The 26,517-nt window shown below is 40.6% G+C and overlaps 1 protein-coding gene across 1 annotated transcript in view; it reads left to right on the top strand.

Annotated features, from left to right (window-relative positions):
• Nucleotides 1-26,517, top strand: part of LOC149282079 (protein arginine methyltransferase NDUFAF7, mitochondrial-like) — a 59,635-nt gene that overhangs the window by 15,929 nt on the left and 17,189 nt on the right. The window contains exons 5-8 of the mRNA XM_089498619.1: nucleotides 1,637-1,850; nucleotides 13,062-13,120; nucleotides 15,776-15,889; nucleotides 19,015-19,158. Of these exons, the coding sequence (XP_089354745.1) occupies nucleotides 1,637-1,850; nucleotides 13,062-13,120; nucleotides 15,776-15,889; nucleotides 19,015-19,158 (531 nt within the window). The remainder of the gene's footprint in view (nucleotides 1-1,636; nucleotides 1,851-13,061; nucleotides 13,121-15,775; nucleotides 15,890-19,014; nucleotides 19,159-26,517) is intronic.

Here is a 26,517-nt window from a genome sequence, read left to right as displayed (position 1 = left end):
TTAAAATATTGCATTCTTAAATATTTAGTGTCTAAAATAAATGGATACATTGATAACATTCTAATTGAAGAACTATATCCATCAAATATAAATGTATCTCTTACAGCCAAAACTCTCTTAAAGAACAAATATTTTATTGCATCGAAGGCGTCAAAAGCGTGTGTGTATATATGTGTGATGTATGTATGTATGTATGTATATATATATGTGTATATAGTTACATCCGGAAATACTTGGACATTGACAAAAGTTTTGTTATTTCGTCATTTTTACCAAAATAAATTCAGTTACAGTTAAATAAATATGCGCTGAAAGTGTCGGCTCTTAGCTTTTTCTTTTTATAAATCAAAGTTTTATTGATTTTGTCAATAAAGGAGGGAAAAAAGGGGAACACACATAAAGGAGGGAGTCCTGACACAGCAGGACAAGGTGTGTTATACCGCGAACAAGAAACAGAACTAAATAACAATAATAAATAATAATAATAAAGTTAATGACAAAAAATACAGAAAATAAAGAAGAATACAACAATACATGGCTTGGCAAATCCCAGAACGCAATCCAGACCTCACCAGCTAACCCATAATTCAATCTAGACCAACCCGTGTAGATGGATCAGCCACGAAACGGGACCAGTAGAACCATTTCCTCCCATGTTGTGCCTCCTGACCCATATGCCCAGCCACCAATTCTTCAAGAACCCGTACATTCTCTACTCTCAATATCCACTCTCGAAAGGAGGGTAGTGATACCTTATTCCAATGCAAGGGGATCAAGGCTTTGGCCTCATTGAGTAAGTGGCGCACAATAGATTTTTTGTATAATCGAGTCAGAAGTATGGTGCAATAAGTAAGATACAGGTTGGAAGGGAGGCAGAGAGTCCGTGAAAAGTTGGATAGTATCATGAATCTGCCTCCAAAATGGAACAATAAGGGGGCACTCCCACCAAATATGTAGAACCGAGCCTCCCGGATGTCCACAGCGCCAACACTCATCTGGGTGGTCAGGAAATATGGCATGTAGGCGTGCTGGCGTGCGGTACCACATTGTGAGCAATTTGTAAGAAAGCTCCTGAGTCTCAGTATTCATGGAACAAGCATGAGTTAATTGAAAGATCTTTTCCCGTTCTGGCCGTAGTAACGAGACCCCCTAAGACTCTTTCCCGCTTCCCAGTGAAAGTGGGTAAGGAGTCATCCACCCCCTGATTGACAGTCCCTTATAAAAGAGATATCCCGTGCGGCGGGAGGGCATCTTGTCTATGCAACCCTTCAAAGGTACTGAACTCTCACAGAAGATTGTGTTTTTGTGGGATTTCATTAAAATTACGTAATTGTAGGTATGGTGTGTGATGGCATGGGCATGCATGTTTTCCAATGGCACTGGGTCACTAGTGTTTGATATGACAAGTGTAAAAGGCTCTTCGGCAGTGAGAGAGGTTTGTGGTGTGGGTATGGAGGGACAGAAAAGGGAGTTGAAGGTAGAAAAAAAGGTGTTGCAGGTTGGAAGAAAAAGGGAGGCTATGAGAGTGGAGAGAGTTATTGCATAACATAATGTATTGCCAGTTATTTTAATAAATTCATTTTAATTTGAAAAAGTATTTAATTTTTTTTTTTTTTATACTTTTGCTGTTTTTTAGGTCTTTAGTCAACTTTCACATTTACTGAACAACTGTGACATCTCTCTACATTTAGTAGAAGTGAGCCCAAAGCTAAGCGATGTCCAAGCGATAACCTTAACCGGAAAGAGCATTGATGAGAAACCTTGTGAGCTTTTACCTGTATACAAGAAAGGACTAACCAAGTCTGGAATTCCAGTGTTCTGGTACCAAAATGTGGAAGATGTGCCACCAGGTAAATTATTATTGGATGTGTGTATGTGTATAGCTATGAATAAAGCCAGAACTATTCGCTAATAGCCTGTGTCGAAGCATTCAAAATATGTGTCATACTCATTATAAAAGACTGCTTTTGTCACCATTCTCTGCTTTTCAACAAAATGTCTCATAGGATTATGAGCTCAAACAGTCTTTGCCTTTGGTAATGTTTTGAATTCCTCAGATTATCTTGCCTCTCAAGGTTTCAGACTATATATATATATATATATATATATATATACACCATATTTGCTCGATTATAAGGCGGTTTTTTTCAGAGCAAATGCTCTGAAAAATACCCCTCGTCTTATAATTGGGGTCGTCCTTGTAATCGGACCTCAAATAGGTCTGACTATGAGACTGAGATCCAGATCCCCCGCAGCGCTGCAGGGGACCTGGATTCTCCTGTCTTATGCCCCCCCCCCCCCCCCCCAAAGACTTACAGGTGCTTCTGACTCCCCAGTCATGTAGCCGGGGCAGCGTGTAGATGTCTACGCGATTCGTGTAGACAACTTCCGCTGCAGCTGGAAGGAGGTGCGGTTAGCAGCGGGGGTTGTTTGCGTCCATCGCGCAGACCTTTCCCGACTGTCAGAGATCAGAGTTCCCCGCACCAGGGCGAGGAATTCTCTCTGACAGTGGGGGAAGGTCTGCGCAAGGGACGCAAACAAACTGCACCTCCTTCTGGCTACAACGGAAGTTGCCTACGCGAATCGCGTAGACGTCTACCCGCTGTTTGGGGGGGTTAAATGGGGGGCATAAGGCATTTCCGTAGGCAGAGTGCTCTATGAAATGCCTTTTAACCCCCTTAATGCCACTCTGCCTCCTAAAATGCCTTATACCTCCCTATATGCCTTTTTAACACCCTAAATGCCAGAGTGGCATATAGGGGTATAAGGCATTTCTGGAGGCAGAGTGGCACATAGGGGGTCAAAAGGCATATCATGGGGCACAGTGGCATATAGAGGGTTAAAAGGCATATCATGGGGCACAGTGGTATATAAGGGGTATAAGCCATTTCTGGGGCAGATGTGCATAACTGGGGGGCAGGTTGGAAAATAAAAGTTAATAAAAACCAAAATATTTTTCTCAATCATAGCTTTTATTAAAAAGAAATGGTTTACATAGTTTACATGGATTAACATTTACTGGTAAAACTTTTTTCCTATAGGGTTGTCATATATATATATATCTCACACTTATGAAGACAAAGGCAGGTTCATCAAGGTAGTTTAGGAACGGGCAGATGCAAAGGAAGGTTGGAGACAGAGGTAGAGTGCTGGAAAGGTATTAATGCACCTAAGGAGGCCTCATTAACTCCCTGTACTATACATGAAACAATTTACTAGGGAGGAGAATGCAGAGCACATGCAGGTTATTACTGTATTGATGATTTCACCAGAATTTCCTCATATTTGATATAGGATTGTTATACCTCATAGTTTGGGTACATCAGATCCCCTATGTTATTAGCAGTGCATAGGTACAAAACAGCCTGTGCCTGTCAACTTTGGAAATTCAGACATTCCCACATCTCAGACACTTTAATCAATTCTTTGCATGAATAGAAGAATTAATCCATGAATTTATCGATTCTGTTAATGTGGAAATCACACTGACGTCTAAGCTTATTTCTGACATAACTATGAACAACGTGGTGTGTCTCCTGTGTGAACAAACTCAATTTTTCTATGCAATTTAAAGGGACTTGTCAGCTCACTGTCTGCATATCCAACGCAGGAGGAGACACCTCTTGATCACTACTGAGGTGGTAGAATCACAGGTGTCAATGTAGTAGCCCTACAAGCAGTACCAAGGGGTTAGGCACACCATTCATTGCAGGAGGTGGGGACTCTTGGCATTCAGTCTGTCAGACAAGCTGTAAAGACGCCGCCGTGAGCCATGTAGGACCCGGTGATGACCACAACAGGGCCATCAAAGGTGACCTCTGGACATAAGCAGGGGCATGACATACAGGATGTCATCTATAAAAGCCTCGGATTCATATGGGAGAAAGCTCTTTACAGGCTTACAGAAATGTTCCTCTGATGCATACCCCAGCCAATGGTATTCAAGGTGACCACGTCAAACTCCACGATCCAAGATTTCTTGGACTTCGTGTTCTTTCTCCCCATCGAGATGTACCGGATCAGGCGGGGAGAGGTGGGTAGTATAGACGTTGTCCAAGATTTCAGGTGGTAGACGTGAAATATATATATTACTGGACAGGAGGTGGCCTGCCATTGCATTTATTATTGCTTCCACAGTGTAAGGACCCACGTATTTTGGCACAATTTCTTGAAGGACAAACAAGGTGGAGATTAATAGTCAACAGCCAAACCTTTTCTCCCACAGAGTATCTTGGGTTGGAATGTCGGCGATGAACCGCTACTCTCTTGTATGCAGCTTGCACTTTGTGAAGGTTTTACTGTAATATGGTAAAGAGATAAGCGTTCAACAGTAGAGGGATTTGGACAATGAATGTGGAGGACAGGATGATAGTCGGAAGTATTGAAAAATGGAGAAAGTCCAGAAGCATTATGGATTTCATTATTGTAAACAAATTCAGCCACAGGGAGCAGCAACACTCCGTTGTTAGGAAATGTAGAAACTAAGGTACTGTTCTAGAGCTTGATTGGTTTGCTAGAATTGAATTGGTATGCTCAGTACATCCATACATCTGCTGGCTCCAGAGTCTATGATGCCTATCAAACGTGTCTTCTTAGGGCCCCACTGTAAAGAAACAGATATAGTCAGGGCAACAACGTCTAGTGTGCTTTTGGGAACAAGTAGGCATTCTTTACAGTCTTTCAAATGCCCAGCTTGGCCACAGTACATGCACAGATTAAGCCGTTTTGGTATGGCTTTCTCAGCTGCTGAAAGAGGGTCATGGGCCTGCCCAACTTAGATGGGTTTTTCATGTTTTGATGTTGTGCCTTTTCCAGGTGATCATCTATGTATCTCTGGTCCAACTGCATTACTAAGCTAATTGTTGTAAAGTCTCATGAATTCCCACTCTGGCTAGTTCATCTTTCAGCAGTTTTAGAGAGCCCTAGTTTCTCAATGCAGTTTCTGTAGCAACTTATTCCTCTACAGGGCGCTAGCCTTGTTATAGGGCTCACAAGGAGCTGGGGGTTATCAAAGGTGGTAGCCATTGAGACACTGAAAGATGACCATGTCTTTAGGGCTTTGTGCAGTAAATGATGGGCCCAGGCTATAGGTTCATCTGTTAACAGGTGATAGTAGTGCAGGTAGGGCAATGGCAAGGGGTCAGGATAACAATGGTATTCTTCCACTGGGGCACTGGAATCACTAAGCACTGATGACTGTGCTTGGTGTGGTTATGAGGTCATTCATTAGAGCTAAGGGATGATGTATTTGTACGCCCTGGTGCTTTTTTATACTTGAATAGGAGTGCATGCGCACCCCCATTAGTCGCACCCCCATTCATTGTGAGTGTGCATGCAGTGGCAGTGACTGTTGCAATGCAGTCTGGTGGGGCATTGCAAGGACGCTGCCAGGAGCCAGGTAGGACTGCCATCAAGTACGCTTTAATAAATATAGCAGCTGAGAGGTACCTTTTAAATTTGTTTTGGTTCCTACTGCAAATGCATTGGAGTTATAAAGAATAAAGTACTTTAATGTGCATTCATTGTTCAAAGGGCTCCCTGGAATATGGGAGTGTCATAATCCACGCAAAAAATGTAAAGCAGAGGACGTAATGTTTTATCCTTCACAACGTGTGCCTGATTCCCACTGTAAGTGAAGGTTGATCTCCTGCCGCTGGCTGCCCAGAAGCCCAGGTAGATCATTAACAATCTGAGACATTTCCAAGCATTTGATCCCTTTTGGAGTAAAATGATAGAAAGGGGTGTAATAATGAGAAAAGGGAGAGGTAAAGAGAAATGGAAGAGATGAAATAAAGAATAAGAAGCGATCATGAGGAAGTGGGAGAAAAAGGAGAGGGGAAAGATAAGAGGAAAGGGGGAAAAGAAAAAGAAAAATAAGATGGGAAGGTTAACGAGAACAAAGAAATAAAAGTGGAAAAATAGAAAGGAGAGATTAAAAGAATGAGAAACTTGAGAGATAAAGATAGGGGGGGACAGAGAAGAGGCAAGAGAAAAGTTGGGAAGCTAAAAAAAACTGATAAAAGATGAAAGAAAGGAGAGGGAAAATATAAGAGGAAAGGGGGGGGTCAAGAAATAAGATGGGAAGCTTAAAGAGAACAAATAAAGAAAAGGGGGAGATACAGAAGGAAGAGATGAGAAGGGAATAATGACCAAGGAGAAAGGAGAGCATTAAAGTGAAAGTAAGAGAGAGGTAAGAAGGTACTGGAGAAATACAGGGGAAAAAAAGAGCAATAGAGAAAAGATGAGAAAAAGAAAGATAAAATGAAAAGAGAAACAAAGGGGGGAAATAGGGAAAATGAGAGGTACAGAGAGAGAGAGGAGAAATGAGAAGGGATTAAATGAATAGAAAATAGAAATAAAAAGGGGAGTAATACAAAGAAAAGAGCTGAGATAAAGAAAAATGGAAGAGATCATTGAAAATGGGAGAGATTTACAGAAAGGAAACAGGGGCAAAATTATGAGAAATGGGAAAGAGAGAGAGTGTTTGTGTTTTAAAAATGTTTGTACAGTTAGGTCCAGAAATATTTGGACAATGACAAAATTTTCATAATTTTATCTCTCTCCATGCTACCACAATGAATTTGAAATGAAACAACCGAGATGTATTTGAAGTGTACACTTTCAGCTTTAATTCAAGGGGATGAGCAAAAATATTGTATGAAACTTTTAGGAATTGCAAGCATTTTCATACACAGTTCCCTTATTTCAGTAGCTCAACTATAAAAGGACAAATCAACACAATTATAAATAAAATCCTGTAGTGCTTAGTGAACATGTGGAAAATTGTCCAGATGGCTGCCTTACATATCAACAATGGATCCAGACATGAAAGTTCAGCCCAGGAGGCAGAAATGGATTTGGTTGAGTTTTTAAGTTGGAGAGAGGCTCCAGACCTGCTGAGGCATAGCATTCAGATATCGCTTTATCCAATGGCCAAGTCTTGGTCACCTTCATTCTATTTCTGACACCTGAGAATGAGATAAACAGGGAACTGTATGTATTTCCTCCAGGATTCTGTTCTGGCAAGTTATATTTGGATGCAGTTCCGCAAGTCTAAAGTGTTGAGCTTTTGTTCCTTGTAATTCTTTGGATCCAGACAAAAGGAGGGTGGGATAATCTCCTGGTTCAAATGAAACCTGGAAAATACCTTCAGGACAAATTCTGGAACAAATGAGTTTGGTGAACCAAGCCCTCTTTGGCCAATACGGAGCTATGAGTATCCCTGGATTATGGCCTTCCCTTGTTTTCTGTAGATAGTGCCCAGGCTTCTTATTGTTGACTTCTTTTGTAGCCTTACCAACATGATGGAATCCTGTATCTTCTGGAACTTCTCCCTTGTAGTAATTGCAGGGTCGTCTCCAGGTGGGACTGAAGTAGATTTGAGGCTGTAGTTCATGCTACTGCTATGGCAGGGCTGAGGTTGGCTGTTGCTGCCTCAAAAGCCCTTTTTTTGCTGCAGAGTCTGCCCTTTAATCCATGGGTTCATTCAAATTTGCTGCGTCCTCCAGAGAAAAAACTGTCCTCTTTGTGGCTTTGGCCACTCCTGCATCAACTCTGGGGTTTTTCCACAGCTCCGTATTTTGTCGTTCAAACGGAAACATCTACTTCGTAGAAACATAGAACATGACGGCAGGATTAAGAACCATCCAGTCTGCCCGACCTCTGAGCACTTTCCTTAGTACCTGCCCTTATCCTATATCTAGCTTGGTCTTATGCCTATCCCGTGCTTGCTTAACCCCTTAACGTCCATTGCCGGGTCAGGCACGTCATGCAAAACGGTCACTTAACGACCTATGACGTGCCTGACACGTCATCAGACTTAAACAAGCTTAGAAAGTGATCAATGATCACTTTCTAAGCTTAAACGGTGTTGCTGTAATGCCTCGATGTCGAGGCATTCAGCAACACCGAGATCGGCATGATGGGCCATGTCTGGCCCCTCCCCGGGGCGTCAACAGCCGCCATACATTGTATGGCGGCGGACGCCCGTTTTAAAAGCGTTTAGGAGGCGATCAACGATCACCTCCTAAACTTCAATGGTGTCGCTGGAATGCCTCGATCAGGAGGCATCCAGCGACACCAAACACTTACCTCTTGATGGACTGTGACCGCTCCGGAGAGCGGTCACAGCCGCAGCTGCACACAGTCTTCACCATCCGCAAGATGGCGGCGGCCCGGGAAAAAAAATAATAGTTGAAAAAGTTCGCTAGACGGTCTCCTGACCTTCTAGAGAACTCTGGCTCCACTTGCTGGTTGAATACAGGTACTGCATTCAACCATACAAGTCAATGGAGGCCAGCTTTCTAATCACTATGTGATTAGTAAATATTTAAAAAAAAAAAGAAAAAGCTTAAAAAAAAACATGGTAACATTTAAAAATTATTATGCTTTAGAGGAACTATCCAGTTCCAGCAAAATGTAAAAAAAAAGTCCAAAAAGAGTAAAATAAATAAAATAAAAAAATAAAGATTATTATTATGAGCAAGTGCTAAAATTAGCGCTGTATCTTCCCAAAAATCCTGACGTGGAAAAATTTAAATAAAAGCATTTCAAATACCCAAGGGGTGTCTAATTTAAAAAAATGAATGGTTTGATGGGGTAAATTGGAGTGGCCGGGCTCAAAGATAGGGCATAGGCACAGACTGACCGAAACGGGGAAAAAAAAAAGCGCACTTCCAAAATGTGGCATTTTAACCTCAAACACCAGACAAACCCATACATGTGGGGTATGACTCAACTCGGGAGATGTTCCTGAACACATATTAGGGTGTTGTTTGATAGTGACGTATACCTGGAGCTATAAATTTATACCCAAAGTACAATTTGTGTGGGAAAAAAAAAAAAAAAATACTACCACAAAGTGTGGCAAAGGCTGGTGGTAGAATCTGATGCATGGAAAGGGTTAAATACTACCATTTTAAGTACCTTGGGGTGTCTAGTTTTCAAAAATATATGGTTTTATGAGGTAAATTGTAGTGGCCAGGCTCAAAGATAGGGCATAGGCACAGACTGACCAAAATAGGGGGGAAAAAGCGCACTTCCCAAATGTGGCCTTTTAACCCCAAACAGCAGTCAAACCCATGCATGGGTGGTATCACTGTACTCGAGAGATGTTATTGAACACATATTAGGGTGTTGTTTGATAGTGACGTATACCTGGAGCTATAAATGTATACCCAAAGTACAATTTGTGTAAAAAAAAATACCAAAAAAATACTAACACAAAGTGTGGCAAAGGCTGGTGGTAGAATCTCATGCATGGAAAGGGTTAAAATACTAGCATTTGAAATACCTTGGGGTGTCTAGTTTTCAAAAATATATGATTTGATGGGGTAAATTGCATTGGCCGGCTTCAAAGATACCCGAAATGGCACATGGGGGGAAGAATTACCAGATTTGGAAAAAATGGTTTTGAAATAGCAAAACGCTACCTGTACTTAATGCTCCATAACGTGCAGAAAAAAAGCAAAAAAACATAAAAACATTGGGTATTTCTAAACTCAGGACAAATAGTAGAATATATTTAGTAGGGTTTTTCATTAGCTTTTTTGGATGAGTAAAAGATTTTTGGGGTAAAAGTCAGAAAATGTGGGGGTTTTTTACATTTTTCATCATATTTTATTATTTTTTTTATGGGAAATTAGATATGATTAAAACAATGGTATCTGAAGAAAGCCCTTCTTGTCCTGAAAAAAACAACATATAATTTGTGTGGGTTCACTAAATGAGTGAAGAGAAAATTACATCTAAACACGAACACCGCAAAAGTATTAAAACAGCCTCGGTCCCAATGGTACAAAAGGTAAAACACAGCCTGGTCCTTAAGGGGTTAAATGTCCTCTACCACTTCTGCTGGAAGGCTATTCCATGCGCCCACTACCCTTTCTGTGAAGTAATTTCCTGATGTTACCGTTCAACCTTTGCCCCTCTAGTTTATGACTATGTCCTCTTGTTGTGATAGTATTTCTCCTTTTAAATAAACTTTCTTTATCCTGTTGATTCTCTAAGTACCTTATTTGCTCGATTATAAGACGACCCCCCAAAATCTGAATATTAACTTAGGAAAAAAAAAGAAAAAGCCTGAATATAAGACGACCCTAAAGGAAAAAAGTTTTACCAGTAAATGTTAATTCATGTAAACTATTTTTTTAAATAAAAGCTATGATTGAGAAAAATATTTTTTTTGTTTTTATTTCCTTGTATTTTCCAACCTGTCCCCCAGTTACGCACATCTGCCCCCAGGCTTGCCACACCAATATGGCACTGTGGCCCATGATATGCCTTTTAACCCTCTATATGCCACTGTGCCCCATGGTATGCCTTTTGACCCCCTATGTGCCACTCTGCCTCCAGAAATGCCTTATACCCCTATATCCCATTCTGGCATTTAGGGGGTTAAAATGCATATTATGGGGCAGAATGGCATATAGGGAGGTATAAGGCATTCCAGGAGGCAGAGTGCTCTATTAAATGCCCCCTTAACGCCACTCTGCCTCCTAAAATGCCTTATACCTCCCTATATGCCACTCTGCCCCATAATATGCCTTTTAACCCCCTAAGTGCCAGAGTGGCATATAGGGGTATAAGGCATTCCAGAGGATGATTCTCTGTCAGCCGGTGGGGGTCTGCACGATGCGCACAGACAGCCTCCGTTACTGCACATCACTTACGCTGAGGCTTCTATGAAGCTGCAGTGAAAGTGCCTGTCAGTAACGGAGTCGGGAGAGAGGCAGAGCAGTGTATGGGAGGGGGGAGGAGTCAGAGGGGTATATGGGAAGGGGGAGAGAGATGGAAGTGAGAGACCGGCCGACAGTGAGGGGAATCCAGGTCCCCTGCAGCGTTGTGTGGGATCTGGATTCTGGATTCTGTTTGAGGTCGGATTATATATAATGCTCTGAAAAAAACCTTTTTATAATCGATAAAAATCGATTAGATTAATCGATAATGAAAATCATTGACAACGATTTTCATTATCAATTTTATCTATTAGTTGTTTCAGCCCTAGAGGAGAGTCATCTATATGCGGTCGCCAATCCGTTCACATCTTGGATTGGGTGTTATGGCCGATATATAGACGACCTCCTCCTGGTGTGGACAGGGTCACGTGTAGATGCGGATAAATTCCTACATTATATTCTAATGAGTTGAATCTTAAATTTACACTAGAGTTGGGTGGAAATACCATCAATTTTTTGGATGTTTGTCTAACTGGTGATGTGGTTGGAGCCAAGGTGGATGCATCTTTGTTCCGTAAACCCACGTCCGGGAACAGTACGTTACATGTCTCTAGTTGCCACCCCCGACATGTAATTCACAATCTCCCTGTAGGAGAATACATTTGTGCCAAAAGAGCCTCTTCAAATGAATTTAATTATGAAATTACACGTAATGACATTACAAATAGACTTAGGAAGAGGGTCTACTCTAATACCATCTTAAGTAGAGCCCAAAATATTGTGAGCTCGAAAAAACGTAGCGATTTATTATCCACTAGAGCAGGGGCGTCCAACATGCGGCCCGCGGATCCTCAAGGTGCGGCCCGCGTGAGATCGGCAGCCAGGATCACAAGAGCCCTGCTGCTTACTTGTGGGAGGGTCTATTCTCTGCTCCAGTCCTGCTTCCTCTGTGGGGAGCACGAGGGAGGCCGCGCTCCCTGCTTAAGTCCAAGTTTTTTCTGCAGTGGGCCACTTCATCAGAATTGTATACGTGCGCGGGCCGCACTCATTTTTCGCTGTGAGAAAATATGGCCTTTAATAAGATGTTCAGATTAAAATAAAGTAAATGACACAAAACCTTTACTTTTCCTCTCACTGATTTCTGGGCCTACAAATTCAGGATTCTGGATAAGTAAAAATAAAATAGTTCTATTTATTTTAGCGATGCACTAAAATGAAAATTCTGGACCAAAACCGAAAATTCAGGGTTCACTTAGCCGAAACTGAAAATGACCCCCCACACACTTTTAATAAAAGTAAGTTACACACCAAAATTGTACAAAAAATTATATATTATGATTGTTAACAGTAATCTCAGGCATACCCAGATTCCAGCATGTACTGGTTGGCTGGGCATTGTACCGGTATTTTTTGTCCAATTTTAGTGTGTAACCACGCTTTTAATAAAAGTAACACACCACAATTGGACAAAAAAAATCAACAATATGACTTGGCATGATAGGAGTGTGATTGCTAACAGAAAATACACTCTTTTTATACCCAGGCAACCAGTAAATGCTGGAACCTAGGCATGATGGGACTGTGATTGCTGTTAGCTGTTAGCCATCCCACTCCTATCATCCCAAATCAGCCAGTACATGCTGGTACAGGGTGGCTGTAAGTGCAGACCCCATACTGCTGGCAGCATCAATACACAAGGGGGGCAGCTAGCCAGGTTTCAGCATGTACTGGCTGACTTGGCATGATAGGAGTGTGATTGCTAACAGCAATCACAGTCCCATCATGCCTAGGTTCCAGCACTTACACATCCATGCTATCACACACACTCATTTATTCATATAATCATTCATTCACAGATTCATTCCCTCAATCAGACATACTCATTCACACAACCTTCCCCACCTCCTTACCTGCTCTACAGCTCTCGATGCCACTCACAGACTTCAGCAGGGGGCGCGGCCTCCCTCGTTCTCCCCACAGCTGGAGCAGAGAATAGACCCTCCCACAATTAAGCAGCATGGCTCTTGTGATCCTGGCACCTCGAGGTCCTGCATGTTGGACGCCCCTGTTATATAGTATTCCTAAATCCACTATATTATATATAAAGTGTTGGTCTTAACCGCCATGCAGGAAACCCTTTTCACATCATCTCTACTGTGACGTCCTCATAGGCAAAAGATACTTTTTTTCTTTCTTTCTATAATCTCCTCTTTGATTGTAGATAGAATATCAATTATACTTGTCTTCTGCAAACTAAACCTAAGTGCTTTAATAAACATGGGGGGCATATTGTTTATTTAAATTAACCAAATTGATCAAAATATTATTACGAATGTATTCTGATTTTTATTTTATGTGATATAAAGTTTTCTTTTTCTTTACTAGGTTACTCTCTTTATATAGCACATGAATTTTTTGATGCATTGCCAATACATAAATTACAGGTATGCAATCTAATTGTGAAAAATATATAAGCTTTATTGAATCTCTATTTGTGTGAGAGATTCTTATTTGAAAATTGTCTGTCTGAATATATGTCACTGCATGAAAAACAGAATTTGTGGGCAGATAAGAACCATCTGGCTCACATAGTCTGCCCATTTTATTTGATGTTAAGATCAGTTCAACGTCTATTCATTATATTACCGTATTTGCTCGATTATAAGACGAGGTTTTTTTCAGAGCAACTGCTCTGAAAAATACCCCTCGTCTTATAATCGAGGTCGTCTTCTAATCAGACCTCGATTAGGTTGCCAGGCTGCTTACCGGTGCTTTGGTCGCGAGCAGCGTCTCTTCTTCTAGCAGCAGGAGAACAGGAAACTAGCAGAGTGTCACATAATTCTGCCTCCCCCGCTCCTTCCTTTGGGGCGGGTCCAGAGAAGTTGCTCACACAGCCGGGCCCCTGCAGAAGTCTTCGAGTGAGAGATCTGCAGTTCAGGTAAGGGGGTGGGGGAGGGTTTTTGTGATTAATGTGTGAAGTATGTGTGATTAATGGAATGAATGAGTATTTAAATGTTTGTGAATGAGTGTGTGTATGATAGCATGGATGTGTAAGGTGGGTGGTGGTGGTAGCATGGCATAGGGAGGCTGTACTCACACTCATATCATCCCCAGGTTCCATCATGTACTGGCTGCCTTGGGTTGATAGGAGTGTGATTGCTGTTAGCAGTTATATATATATATCTCCATAAATGCCTTTTAACCCCCTATATGCCACTCTGCCCCATGATATGACTTTTAACCCCCTATATGCCACTCTGGCATATAGAGGGTTAAAAGGCACATCATGGGGCAGAGTGGCAAATAGGGGGTATAAGGCATTTCTGGGGGCAGAGTGGCAGCCCTGGGGGCAGATGTGCATAACTGGGCGGGGCAGGTTGGCAAATAAAAGGAAATAAAAAAATATATATATTTTTCTCAATCATAGCTTTTATTAGATATGAAAAAATTGTATACATACATTAATATTTAGTAGTAAAACTTTTTTTTCTATAGGGTAGTCTTATATTCAGGCTTTTTCGTTTTTTTTCCTTAATTAATATTTAGATTTTGGGGGGTCGTCTTATAATCGAGCAAATACGGTATATTCTAATGGCGAACCCATGCATGTTTAAATGCCCTCACTGCATTAACATTTACCTCTTCTACTGGGAAGTTGTTTTAACCCTCTAAATGCCACTGTGCCCCATGATATGCCTTTTAACCCTCTATATGCCACTGTGCCCCATGATATCCCTTTTGACCCCCTATGTGCCACTCTGCCTTGAGAAATGCCTATTATGGGGCAGAGTGGCATATAGGGAGGTATAAGGCATTGCAGGAGGCAGAGTGGCGTATAGAGGGTTAAAGGGCATTTCTGGAGGCAGAGTGGCATTAAGGGGGTTAAAAAGCATTTCATAGACCACTCTGCCTACAGAAATGCCTTACTTCCCCATTTAACACAACCCCCTCCCCCCCAAAGTTACCGGTGCTTCTGACTTCCTGGTGTGTAGCCGGGCAGCAGGTAGACGTCTTACCGATTCACATAGGCAACTTCCGCTGCAGCCGGAAGGAGGTGCGGTTAGCAGCGGGGGTTGTCTGCGTCCATCGCGCAGACCTTCCCCGGCTGTCAGAGAGAATTTCCCGCACCGGGGAACTCTCCTCACTGAGTTTGGGGGCGCAAGACAGGAGGTCTTTTCATGTGACAACACTGAAGAAATGACACTGCTACAATGTAAAGTAGTGAGTGTACAGCCTGTATAACAGTGTTGCTGTCCCCCTCAAAATAACTCAACACACAGCCATTAATGTCTAAAACCTTGGCAACAAAAGTGAGTGCATCCAGGAAACTACATAACGCATTAGTGAACACTATAAAAAAAGGTTTCAGACAACATAGTGTTTTATCACACTTTGCGAATTTCCATGGTAATAATGGTAATTTGCTATATTTTATAGCAATTGAACACGTTACAAAATCCTGGAGGAGGGAGGATTGTTACCGTCTTTCTCCTTTTACACCAGGGATGGGAAACGTCTGGCCCACAGGCTGTATAACGCCCGCGGATTCACTTGGTCTGGCCCGCGGGGCAAAAGGGGCAGCAACTGTGACCAAGCCCGCCTGCGATCACTTTCGCAAGGGTCCTCTGCTTACCTGTGCTCTTGTACTGCCCAGAGGAAGCAGGAGCCCAGCAGCACAACATCAGTTTACGTCACATCACATCACCCTGTCGCGTTCCTGCTTCCACTGTGCAATAAACAGAGTGCGAGCAAAGATGGCACGTTCTATGCTTAGCTAGGGGCATCATGTCAATCAATACTAAAGGGAGGGTTGTCTGTGGGATAATGTGACGGCCCTGAGGATTGCGTTAGCACCTAGCACTTTTTACTACTGTTCTGTTCACACTCATACTGTTAACTATTCCTGGCAGTTTTCAGCAAGTGATGCTAGCACCTGCTGACAAAGGGTGACAAAAACCAGACTATAACAGTCGGGTAAATTTTTTCTGTAATATCTTTTATTACATGATAATATCTCTTACATGAGTGTCCTTTTTCTGGAATTTACTATGTGTACAATGCATGCAAATATCCTCAATAATAAATGTGCTTGTATGCAGAAAACAGAAGAAGGATGGCGGGAAATATTAATTGATATTGATCCAACTGTTCCTGAAAAGCTGAGATTTGTTCTTTCAACCAGTTCCTCTCTAGTGGCAAAATCCTTTATTCAGGTAATGCTATTAAGATATAAAGAAATCAGCCATCAAATTACAAAAAATAGCCATCAAACATTTTGGTAACCATTTTGTTTAAAATCTTTTTTTTATAAATGGGGGGAAAACAGTAACCTCCCCCCACTTATTTCCATATATATGTTTTTACAGTGTTAGAAACTTTAATTGTTTAGATGATTATAGTTTTGTTGCTTTAACTCACATTTTTAAACATTTTAAGTTCTTATTAAACTTCACTTTAGAAATGCTAGAAATGTATTCATTTTGTTAAAATGGGACAAGGAAATATAATTTAATGGTATAGAAATCCTTAATATATTTTACAGTTGTTCATGATGTTAATATATGGTGGTGGTGTGTTAATGACCTAGTAAAAATGTTCTTTGGGCAGAATATGCCCAATTGTAAGAGGTTGTTAATTTAGGATGTGTGTTGTTAGAATGATTTAAGTTGGAGAATGATAATTAAGATTTATTATTGATAATGTGTTTGTCGTAGAAACACACACAGAAATGTTTGTCAGATCACAGCATGAAAAAGATTTGTGTATACCAATTAACTACAAACTTGATAACCATATGCACTGTCAAATAGCAGTTTCTAAGGCAAGCTTGTAGAATTCAATTATGTGTCTATACAAAATACTAGTTTGACATAATTTAGTATGTGCATATAAATTTGAGGACCATTCCGTTTGAAGTGATTGAATGGAAAAGAGTACAAAAAGGGCTGAAAGATTAAAAGGAGAATGGGGCATTTTATATGTGCATAGTGTTCACATAAAGGATGACACTTAATTGATGCAGGCACTTCTCACACTGTAAAAAAAAAAAAGTGTATTGTTGTGTTAGGGTAATAACTATGTAAATAATGACTAAATCAATGTTGACACATTGTTGGTTAATTTGCTGAAAAAGATTCTGACTCATTACCTCTAATTCTTAAAGTGCCTCAGAAGTGCAGAGTATCTGTTACACTCAGCGTGCTGGAATTGGAATCCTGGTGCAGATATTGTGCAACAGACAAGAACCAGTTGCCTAGAAACTGGTAGTGAGTTAGGAGAATAATCCATAACAAACCGGCGGAGAGAGTAATGTGTGCAAACAAAACTAGGATCAGAATACCAGAAGTCATAATAATAATCAGAATACAAGCCAGGTCACAACAAGAGTAAAAAAGCAAGGCATAGACCAGGGGTGTCTAAGTATTTTCTGCAGTGGGCCACTTCATCAGAAATGTATGTGTGCGTGGGTCGCACTCATTTTTCAGAGAGAAAAATATGGCCTTTTAGCTTTATAATGCATATTAATACAGGGTTAATCAACTTTTACATGTCATTCTATCAATACTGAGTTACTTAACCCCTTAACGTCAATCCATGTACATGTACGGGGTGACAATGCCCGTACATGTATGTGGTAGCGTTATTTTCCACAAGTGAGGCTGTCCAGGCAAACCAAAAAAAAACCAACAGTTTAAAACACGCCCCGAACCAGATGCAAATCTGGTGAGGGGCATTCCAGGCTGCCTCTTCATTGAGGCAAGCCCGCAATGCCCCAGAGGGGGCTTCACAACCTCCCGATTTTTTTTTTTTTTTTTTGCCTTTTAGACATCTGGTCAGTCTGTGCAAGCCGGCCAATTCAATTTACCCCATTTCAGTCACTGGTCTGTCGTTTAACCCACCGATTGCCGTGATTCACTGTGAATTGGCCGGCTTCAAAGATGTCCCAAATATGGGACGTGGGCACAGACTGACCAGATTTCTAAGTGGCAAAAAAATACACACCTCACAAAGGTGGTCTTTTACCTCCCAAATAACCCAAAAACCCATGCATGTGGGGTATGACTGCGCTCAGGAGATGTTGCTGAACACATATTGGGGTGTTTGACACGGATAAATACCAGGAGTACCTGGAATACAACGTGTGTGAAAATACAAAAAAAAAATACTACTATAAAGTTTGACAAAGGCTAGTGGTAGAATTTGTGCATGGAAATGGGTTAAAATACCAGCATTTTAAATACCTTGGGGTGTCTAGTTTTCAAAAATATATGGTTTGATGGGGTAAATTGCATTGGCCGGTCTCAAAAGTACCTGAAATAGCACATGAGGCAGAATCACCAGATTTGGGGGAAAAATGGTTTTGAAATAGCAAAACACTACTGGTACTTGCCCCATAATGGGCAGAAATAAGCATTTAAGGGTATTTCTAAGCTCAGGACAAATATTAGAATCTATTTAGCAGGTTTTTTCATTAGTTTTTGCAGACAAGTAAACGTTTTTTCAAATAAAAGTGAGTCATTTTTTAACAAAAAAAAATCACCATATTTTATAATTTTTTTTATATTAGATGATATGATAAAAATAATGGTATCTAAAGAAAGCCCGGTTTGTCCTGGAAAAAAAAATGTGTGTGGGTGCACAAAATGAGAGAGAGAAGAAAATTACAGCTAAACAGCAACAGGGAAAAGTGTTAAAAGAGCATTTGTCCCAAAATGTAGTACGAGAAAGAAAGTCTTGTCATTAAGGGGTTAAACAGTAAAACAAAGTCAGTCCACAAACCATTTTAGCCAAATAAAACTGCACAAAGCTGGAGCACACTGTGGGTGTAAGCTGGATTTATGATGGCTGATGCACACTGGAGGCAGGGTCGGATTGAGAGCTTCACGGGTCTGTGCTGAGAATTTTGGTGGCCATTTTATGGAAACAAAAAAAAAAGACAGAATCTTAACTCATCTGCATCGATGCGTACATCAGTGCTGGCAGATAATACAAGATAGAATCTTATGTGATGGTACTGGGAGTAATCAGTACATAAAAAAAAAAAAAGTCATCATACAGAGGATGCCTGAAGCCACAATTTAGTGCCACTAATCCTTTTTAATAAAATATGCAGATTGAAGGAGAGTAAATAACACAAAGTAAAAATTACTTTCGTCTCACTGAATGTTTTGATCCCTGAAGTGACTAAAAATTCAAGAGTACCTTTTTACCTCTAGATAAGTAATCTGAAAAAAGACAGATAATTTCTCTTGCTAACAATTTTAACATGTTAAAAGTTAATGCAAACAGTGTTTTTAATGTGTTTTTTTTTATGTATTATTTCACCCTTTTCTTCAAGGCTGATGAAGAAAGGGTTCATGTTGAAGTGTGCCCCAGTGCTGCTGTCATTATTCAGAGGCTTGCCTATCAAATAAAAAATTATGGCGGAGCGGCACTGATTGTCGATTATGGACACTTTGGAGAGAAAACCGACACATTCAGAGTATGTAGTTAATTATTGTAATCCTTATCATTTGAGCTTTACATATTTCATTTTACACATGTTCTGTTACCTTTGAGCATTCCATTTGTAGGTGAATTAACCCCTTAACGTCAAAAAATTAAATAAGCTTAGAAAGTGATCAACGATCACTTTCTTCGCTTAAACGGCGTTACTGTAATGCCTCGATGTCGAGGCATTCAGCAAGGCCGAGATCGGCATCGGGGGCCATGTCTGGCCCCTCCCCGGGACGGCAACAGCCTCCATACATTGTATGGCGGCGGACGCCCGTTTTAAAAGCGTTTAGGAGGCGATCAACGATCACCTCCTAAACTTAAATGGTGTCGCTGGAATGCCTCGATCAGGAGGCATCCAGCGACACCAAACACTTACCTCTGGATGGGCTGTGACCGCTCCGGAGAGCGGTCACAGCCGCAGCTGCTGGTGATCTTCGCCATCAGCAAGATGGCGGCGGCCCGGGAAAAAAAACAATAAAGATGAAAGAGTTCGCTAGACGGTCTCCTGACCCTCTAGAGAACTCTGGCTCCACTTGCAGGTTGAATACAGGTACTGCACTCAACCATGCAAGTCAATGGAGCCCAGCTTTCTAATCACAATGTGATTAGTAAAATATTAAAAAAATAATAAAAAAAAGGGAAAAATAAGTATTATTTTGAGCAAGTGCTAAGATTTCTCAAAAACATCTACAAAGAGTTAAAATAAAAGCACTTCAAATACCCAAGGGTTGTCTAATATAAAAAAAAAAAAAATGGCTGATGGGGTAAATTGGAGTGGCCGAGCTCAAAGATAGGGCATAGGTACAGACTGACCAAAATGGAGAGAAAAAAAGCGCACTTCCCAAATGTGGCATTTTAAATCTCAAACAACACGACAAACCCATGCATGTCGGGTATCACTGCACTCAGGAGATGTTCCTGAACACACATTGGGGTGTTGTTTGACAGTGACATATACCAGAACCTGTATATCTATAACTAAAGTACAATTTGTGTGAAAAAAATAAATAAAACAAATTACTATTACAAAGTTTGACAAAGTGTAGTTGTATAATTGGTGCATGGAAAGGGTTAAAATAACAGCAATTTGAATACCCTGGGGTGTCTAGTTTTCAAAAATATATGGTTTGATGGGGTTAAATTGAGTTAACCGGCTTCAAAGATATTCCAAAGAGGAGATGGCGGCAGAATGACCAAATGACTACCTGAATTACGCATGCCCCAAAAGTAGCCCTTTACCAGCCAAACAATCTGACAAACCCATGCATGTGGGGTATCGCTGTACTCAGGAGATGTTCCTGAACACACATTGGGGTGTTGCTTGACAGTGGCATATACCAGGACCTGTATATCTATAACTAAAGTACAATTTGTGTGAAAAAAAATTACTATTACAAAGTTTGACAAAGTGTAGTTGTATAATTGGTGCATGGAAAGGGTTAAAATAACAGCATTTGGAATACCCTGGGGTGTCTAGTTTTCAAAAATATATGGTTTGAATGGGTTAAATTGAGTTAACCGGCTTCAAAGATGTTCCAAAGAGGAGATGGAGGCAGACTGACCAGATTTGTTAAAAAAGATTTGGAAATCATAAAACGCTGCTTGTACTTATTGCCCTATAACTTACAAAAAACAGCAAAAAAACATAAAAACATTGGGTATTTCTAAACTCAGGACAAGTAGTAGAATCTATTTAGCTAGTTTTTTTACTTGCTTTTTTAGGTGAGTAAAAGATTTTTCAAATAAAAGTCATAAAATGTGTTTGTTTTTTTTTCAATTTTTCACCATGTTTTTTTTATTTTTTTTATAGTAAATAAGATGATACGATCAAAATAATGGTATCTGAAGAAAGCCCATCTTGTCCGGAAAGAAAAAATATATAACTTATGTGGGTACACTAAATGGGTTAGGAGAAAATTACAGCTGAACACAAGCACCACAAAAGTATTAAAACAGCCTCGGTCCCACAGGGTACAAAAAGAAAAAACGAGCCTGGTCCTTAAGGGGTTAAAATGATCCTGTGACAGGATGTGCCTTCCTTTCCATATACTTGTAGTACACTTTAGGACAAAGGCTTTTTTATTATTTTTGCGGTGTTGCTGTTTAGCTGTAATTTTCTTTTTTTCTCATTTAATGAGGAACAAGTTATATTTTGTTTGTTTTTTTCAGGATAAGCAGGGCTTTCTTTAGATTCAGTTATTTATCATATCTCATTTACATTTATAAAAAGGGCTTTTTATATATTCTTTATTAAACCTTTTTTTTTTTTTTAACTTGATAATACAAGAAATAAACGTGATTTGAATTGATAATACCTAATTCGTACTATTCTCCTAAGAGAATAGATTATAATTACAGAAAATGTACATAGAATAATAAATACAAAAAGACAACATTATTACTCCTTGGATCTGTCATCATCTATCTCTGTACCTTAATAACTCATATAAAATGCAAAGGAGCGTCCTCAGTCCCTTGTATAACTATCCTTCTGAAATACATACTTCTGATATATATATTTCTCAGCTAGAGCCTGGACATGGATCTTTGTTCCATAAGGGGATTTCTGTTTTTTTCCAATAGCGTTCCATACACATCTTGCATGCCAGGAGGATATTAATAAGGAAAAAATATATCATATTTATTTAATCCTGGTAGATCTGTATGGAACAGAGCCATCTGGGGGGGGGGGGGGTTAAGGGCTTAACAGCCTAAGTACTGGAACAATCCCACCAAACATAAAGGTGAGTACCCTTTTCTGTAAGAAAGCTCCAACATTTGTCGCCTTGGACTGGTTGAAATTTAAACAAATGCGTTGGGACCAAATATCATAGGTGGAACAGCTTATAGAATTGTTTCTGTAAGGTAATACAGTGGAGCGTTCTCCTAGTGTTCGTCTAAGCTTTAAACCAAGTTTGCAGTGAGACCTCAAAACCACCCTTTCTTAATAGCTCTCAATTTTTCCATTGGCTTATAATTAGCTAGTAAATCCATCAATCTTGAAATATTTGTCGGTGGAATTGATGCACAGAATTTGTCCCATTCATCAGGTTCTTTGGTAGGGTTCATGGCAAAAAAATGTTTCTGTCTAAAGTAGATAAGGAGTTCGACCTGTGGCAACCCATAGAGTCTAAATAATTCTGTGTGATGTATTAATCAACTCTCAACATACAGATCTGACGTTCTGGTTATTCCATGGGTTTTCCACCTGGCCGAACTCAATTCTTGCATATTAAAATAAATTAGCTCAATTGGAGATAACCCTGTAATGAGATTAGTTTTCCCTTTAACCCCTTCGTGACAATGGCTGATTTTATTTTTTTAATGCTAAAAAATTCAGTCAAAATACATCCCCTTTATCCTAGCTCTGGGGTTTGAGTACAGGGCCATTATACAGTCTCTGAATCATCCTCATTCTTTCTCCGCATCCAAAGCCATAAGAACAGAGGGGGTTTTCTTGAGTTTTCTTAAGAATGCCGAAGACCCTGCAGGTGTTATCTTCACCAGAGATAAAGCATGTTTGGTCTGGATTTATTAAATTCAGGATAACCACATTCTAGAATCTTAGAATAAACCTTGACATCCTGGTTAATAAGTAATATTGGCCTGTTATTAGTAACAATGGATGGACCCTTTCCAACTTTCAGAATAAATGCATCTCGGCTGGAAAGCCTTCCAGTGTACCTGCTGTGTTGAATACCCTTTCAAGAATTGGTGTAATAATTGGTTTTATAAAAGTTTTATAAAATATTGCGGAGAAGCTTGGTGCTTTACCTCCTTGCATATATTTTATAGCAGTTGAGGACAAACGTGGAAGACCCAAGGCTTCCAACACAGAACGGCTTATCAGAACGCCTGAAGGACAAATTGGCTACCCGTTATTTACCCCTTGACCTGGAGAAACTAATAACGAGATCGCCTAAGGAGACCTCTTCCTTGCCTGGCTCCTTGCTTCACCCCTTCTGAGTCCTCTCCTCCTCCATCTGATGAACCCATGCAGATTGGTTAAACCAAACTTTCAGAGAAAGAGAAGACCCCTTGCTGTAGACTAGGACATTGTGCCTCCCCTAGTACACAAGTCTCCAGAATTTCCGTACCTATCTCTTTAGGATAGGTCCATCTCCGCCCAGGCACTCATTGACTGTGGTGCAGCCGGCGAGTGATAGACAGTTTTGTCAGATACACGACATACCGTTGGCCGCTAAAGAGACTCTAATTCATGTGAAGGCCATTGACTGACATCCCTTTCAGCTGGCCACTATAACCTCTAAAACAGTTCCTTTGTGCCTACATGTGGGCGTTCTTCATAATTTGTATTCAATTTCCTCTTTTTCTACTCCTGTTATCCTGGCATTCCCAGGACAACCATGTTATTGATTGGTCTTTCAGAGATATCACCTCCTGGCGTTGTACATCCTGTATTCCTGATCATCCATGCACAAGACTGATAGCCTCAATTAACTGTGCAGCTTTACCATCAAAATACCAGGGCTTCGTGGATGTCCTCAACAAAAAGTAGGCTGATTTCCTTTCCTCCACATCATGCCTATGACTGCCCCATTCATCTTTTGCCGGGTACTATCCCACCTAGTGGTAGAGTCTACCCTTTATTCCCTGCTGAGATTAAGGCCATGGACCAATACATCCAAGGGAACCCTCAAAAAGGTTTTATTCCTCTCTCCACATCACCTGTGGGAGCCAGTTTCTTTTTCGTCTCCCAAGAAGGATGGGGGTCTCAGACCCTGCATTGACCGTAGGGGGCTGAATCGTATCAGAAACACCTACCCCCTTCCGCTGATATCTGAACTGTTTGATAGACTCAAGGGTTCCAAGGTGTTTAATAGGGCTGCAACTAACGATTATTTTCATAATCGATTAGTTGACCGATTATTTTTTCGATTAATCGGGTAAAAAAAAATATGCAAATTTTTTTTTTATTTAAAATACAAACTTATAATTTACAATGGCATTTCAAGATTTGCCTTCTTGTTTCACTGACATAATAATTAAAGCTATATTTTAACAAGAACCCAAAAAATACCAAAAAAAGCTTTAATAGTAAATATTCATGTAAACTATTTTTGCCCAGTTATGCACTTCTCACCCCCAGCTTGCCTCTGTCCCAGAAATGCCTTATACCCCCTATATGCTACTCTGCCCCTATATATGCCTTATACCCTCCTATATGTCAGAGATGTCACTGTGCCCCCTTATACCTCCTATATACCACGCTGTCCCCTGATATGCCTTATAGCCCTCCTGATATGCCTTATAGCCCCCTATATGCCACTGATATGCCACTCTGTCCCCTAATATGCCTTATACCCCCTATATGCCACTGTGCCCCCTGATATGCCTTATAGCCCCATATATGCCACAGTGCCCCGATATGCCACTGTGCCCCCCTGATATGCCTTATATGCCTTAAGGACCTTTGTGAATAGTACTCGGGACAACTGGTCCGAACTACTTCCCATAGCTGAATTCGCCCTCAATAGTTCCTAACAAAGCTCCACTCAAACCTCACCATTTTACTGTGTATATGGCTTTCATCCCGTCTCGTTTCCGTCTGAATCCTTTGTGTACGGGATTCCTGCACTTGATTCTCATACACAGCACCTTACTTCTGTATGGAACTCTGTACGTACTGCTTCAACCAAAGCCTACAACAAATTCTCCCGTGCTCCTGTTTGTCCGGGCCCAGTAGTGATGAAATGAGATCCAAGCTATCATTGACTCTACTCTGGTGAAAGAGTCTCTCCAATACCTAGTACATTTGAAGTTGTATGGACCTGAGGAGAGATCCTGAGTGCCGGCCAATGACGTCCATGATCCTCGCCTTCTCCATACGTTTTACACTTTTCATCCTGATAGACCCAGTGGTACCTATTGTCACCGTATGGTCGAGTCTCGAGGAAGGGGTACCATTAGGACTCCCCTGTCCATGCGTCCCATAATGACCCAATTCCACTCTATGCAGGCTGCAATCCCTGCCGGCAAGAAGCAGCCACCCTGTCACGTGACATGGCATCTGCGCGCGTACAGGAGTAACGCATAGTTGTGCCCTCGTCTTACCCTGCCTGACTTCCTGTGTTCTCAGTTTCTGCTGCCTATTTAAATATGGGACTTTCAATATTTGCTTACCCTTGGTTGGTGCCTTACTTTGTGCTGCTGCTGTGGTTTGATCTCATTAACCCATTGTGACCCGGACTGTTTGACCTTGCTCCTTGTTTCCTGATTTGGCTTACTACTGCAATCTCCTGTTACCTACCCGGCCTGTCTGACCTTTGTGGGTCTAGCCTTTCTTGTTGTCCTGTATCTGCTCCACATGATGCATTGTATGGTCTGGTTACAGATATTACAGATATTATGCCCAAATAAACATGTAGAGAAGGCCACAGATTTTGACCTAAGTGTGATCACATTTGCCTATTTTTTGCTCCTTTCCACCCAAGTCAAAATGACATATACAATTCAAGTCACCCCAAATGATCAGTTTACCTTTAGCTATTTTTTCAGCTGATTCAACTGAAGTATTCATACATTTTATCAGATGATCCAAAGGAGCATACGGGTTCATCAAGGTATAAGTAATGTTTTTCATTTGGCGTACCAACAGGATCCTTCTTCCCTCTAGGTCAATTTTATGATATGTATAGTCAAATTTATTTTTAGCTGTCACTATTATTGCAATGCCTCTCTTTTCCTTGTCCAGGAGGGATGAAGCTTAGACATCTGGAAATCTGCAATATTTCCACTGTCGAGACGGCTGTTGTGTCCAATGGGATTCTTGAACAATAGTAGTATAGTATAGTATAAGAAGGTTAAAAAAATACTTCAGTCCATCAAGTTCAACCTTTCACACATACCCACTTCTAAAGTTTTAAAGTTGATCCAAAAGGAGGCAAAACAAAACCCTACTTTTACCAATTACCAATTATGCCACAACAGGGAAAAAATCCTTCTTGATTCTATAGTGGCAATCATTAATTTGCTAATACTACTGTCCTTTTAACAGTCGTAGCCCTTTATGTTATGCTTAACCAGAAAAGCATCCAGACCTTTCTTAAAAATATCCACAGAGTTAGATAATACAACATCCTTTGTAGAGACCTCTTAGCGATTAGATCACTAGAGAGCTGTTTATACTGACCCTGTATGTATTTGTACAGTGTGACATAACAAAAATTCTCCATTCCTCTATTTAACTTTGTAGCACGCCTCTCCAGCTCTATAACATCCTTCTTTATGCATGCCAATACCTTACTGGCTTTTGCTGACTGGCACTGCACTTTGTTACAAAGTCTATGGTCTACAATTATACCTAAGTCCTTCGCATTTCTGC

The sequence above is a fragment of the Sceloporus occidentalis genome, unplaced genomic scaffold (genome assembly GCF_023333645.1).
Source record: "Sceloporus occidentalis isolate IW3139 unplaced genomic scaffold, rSceOcc1.0.p SCAF_123, whole genome shotgun sequence".
In the NCBI taxonomy this organism is placed as follows: Eukaryota; Metazoa; Chordata; class Lepidosauria; order Squamata; family Phrynosomatidae; genus Sceloporus; species Sceloporus occidentalis.
This window is presented reverse-complemented; position numbering and strand designations above follow the sequence as displayed.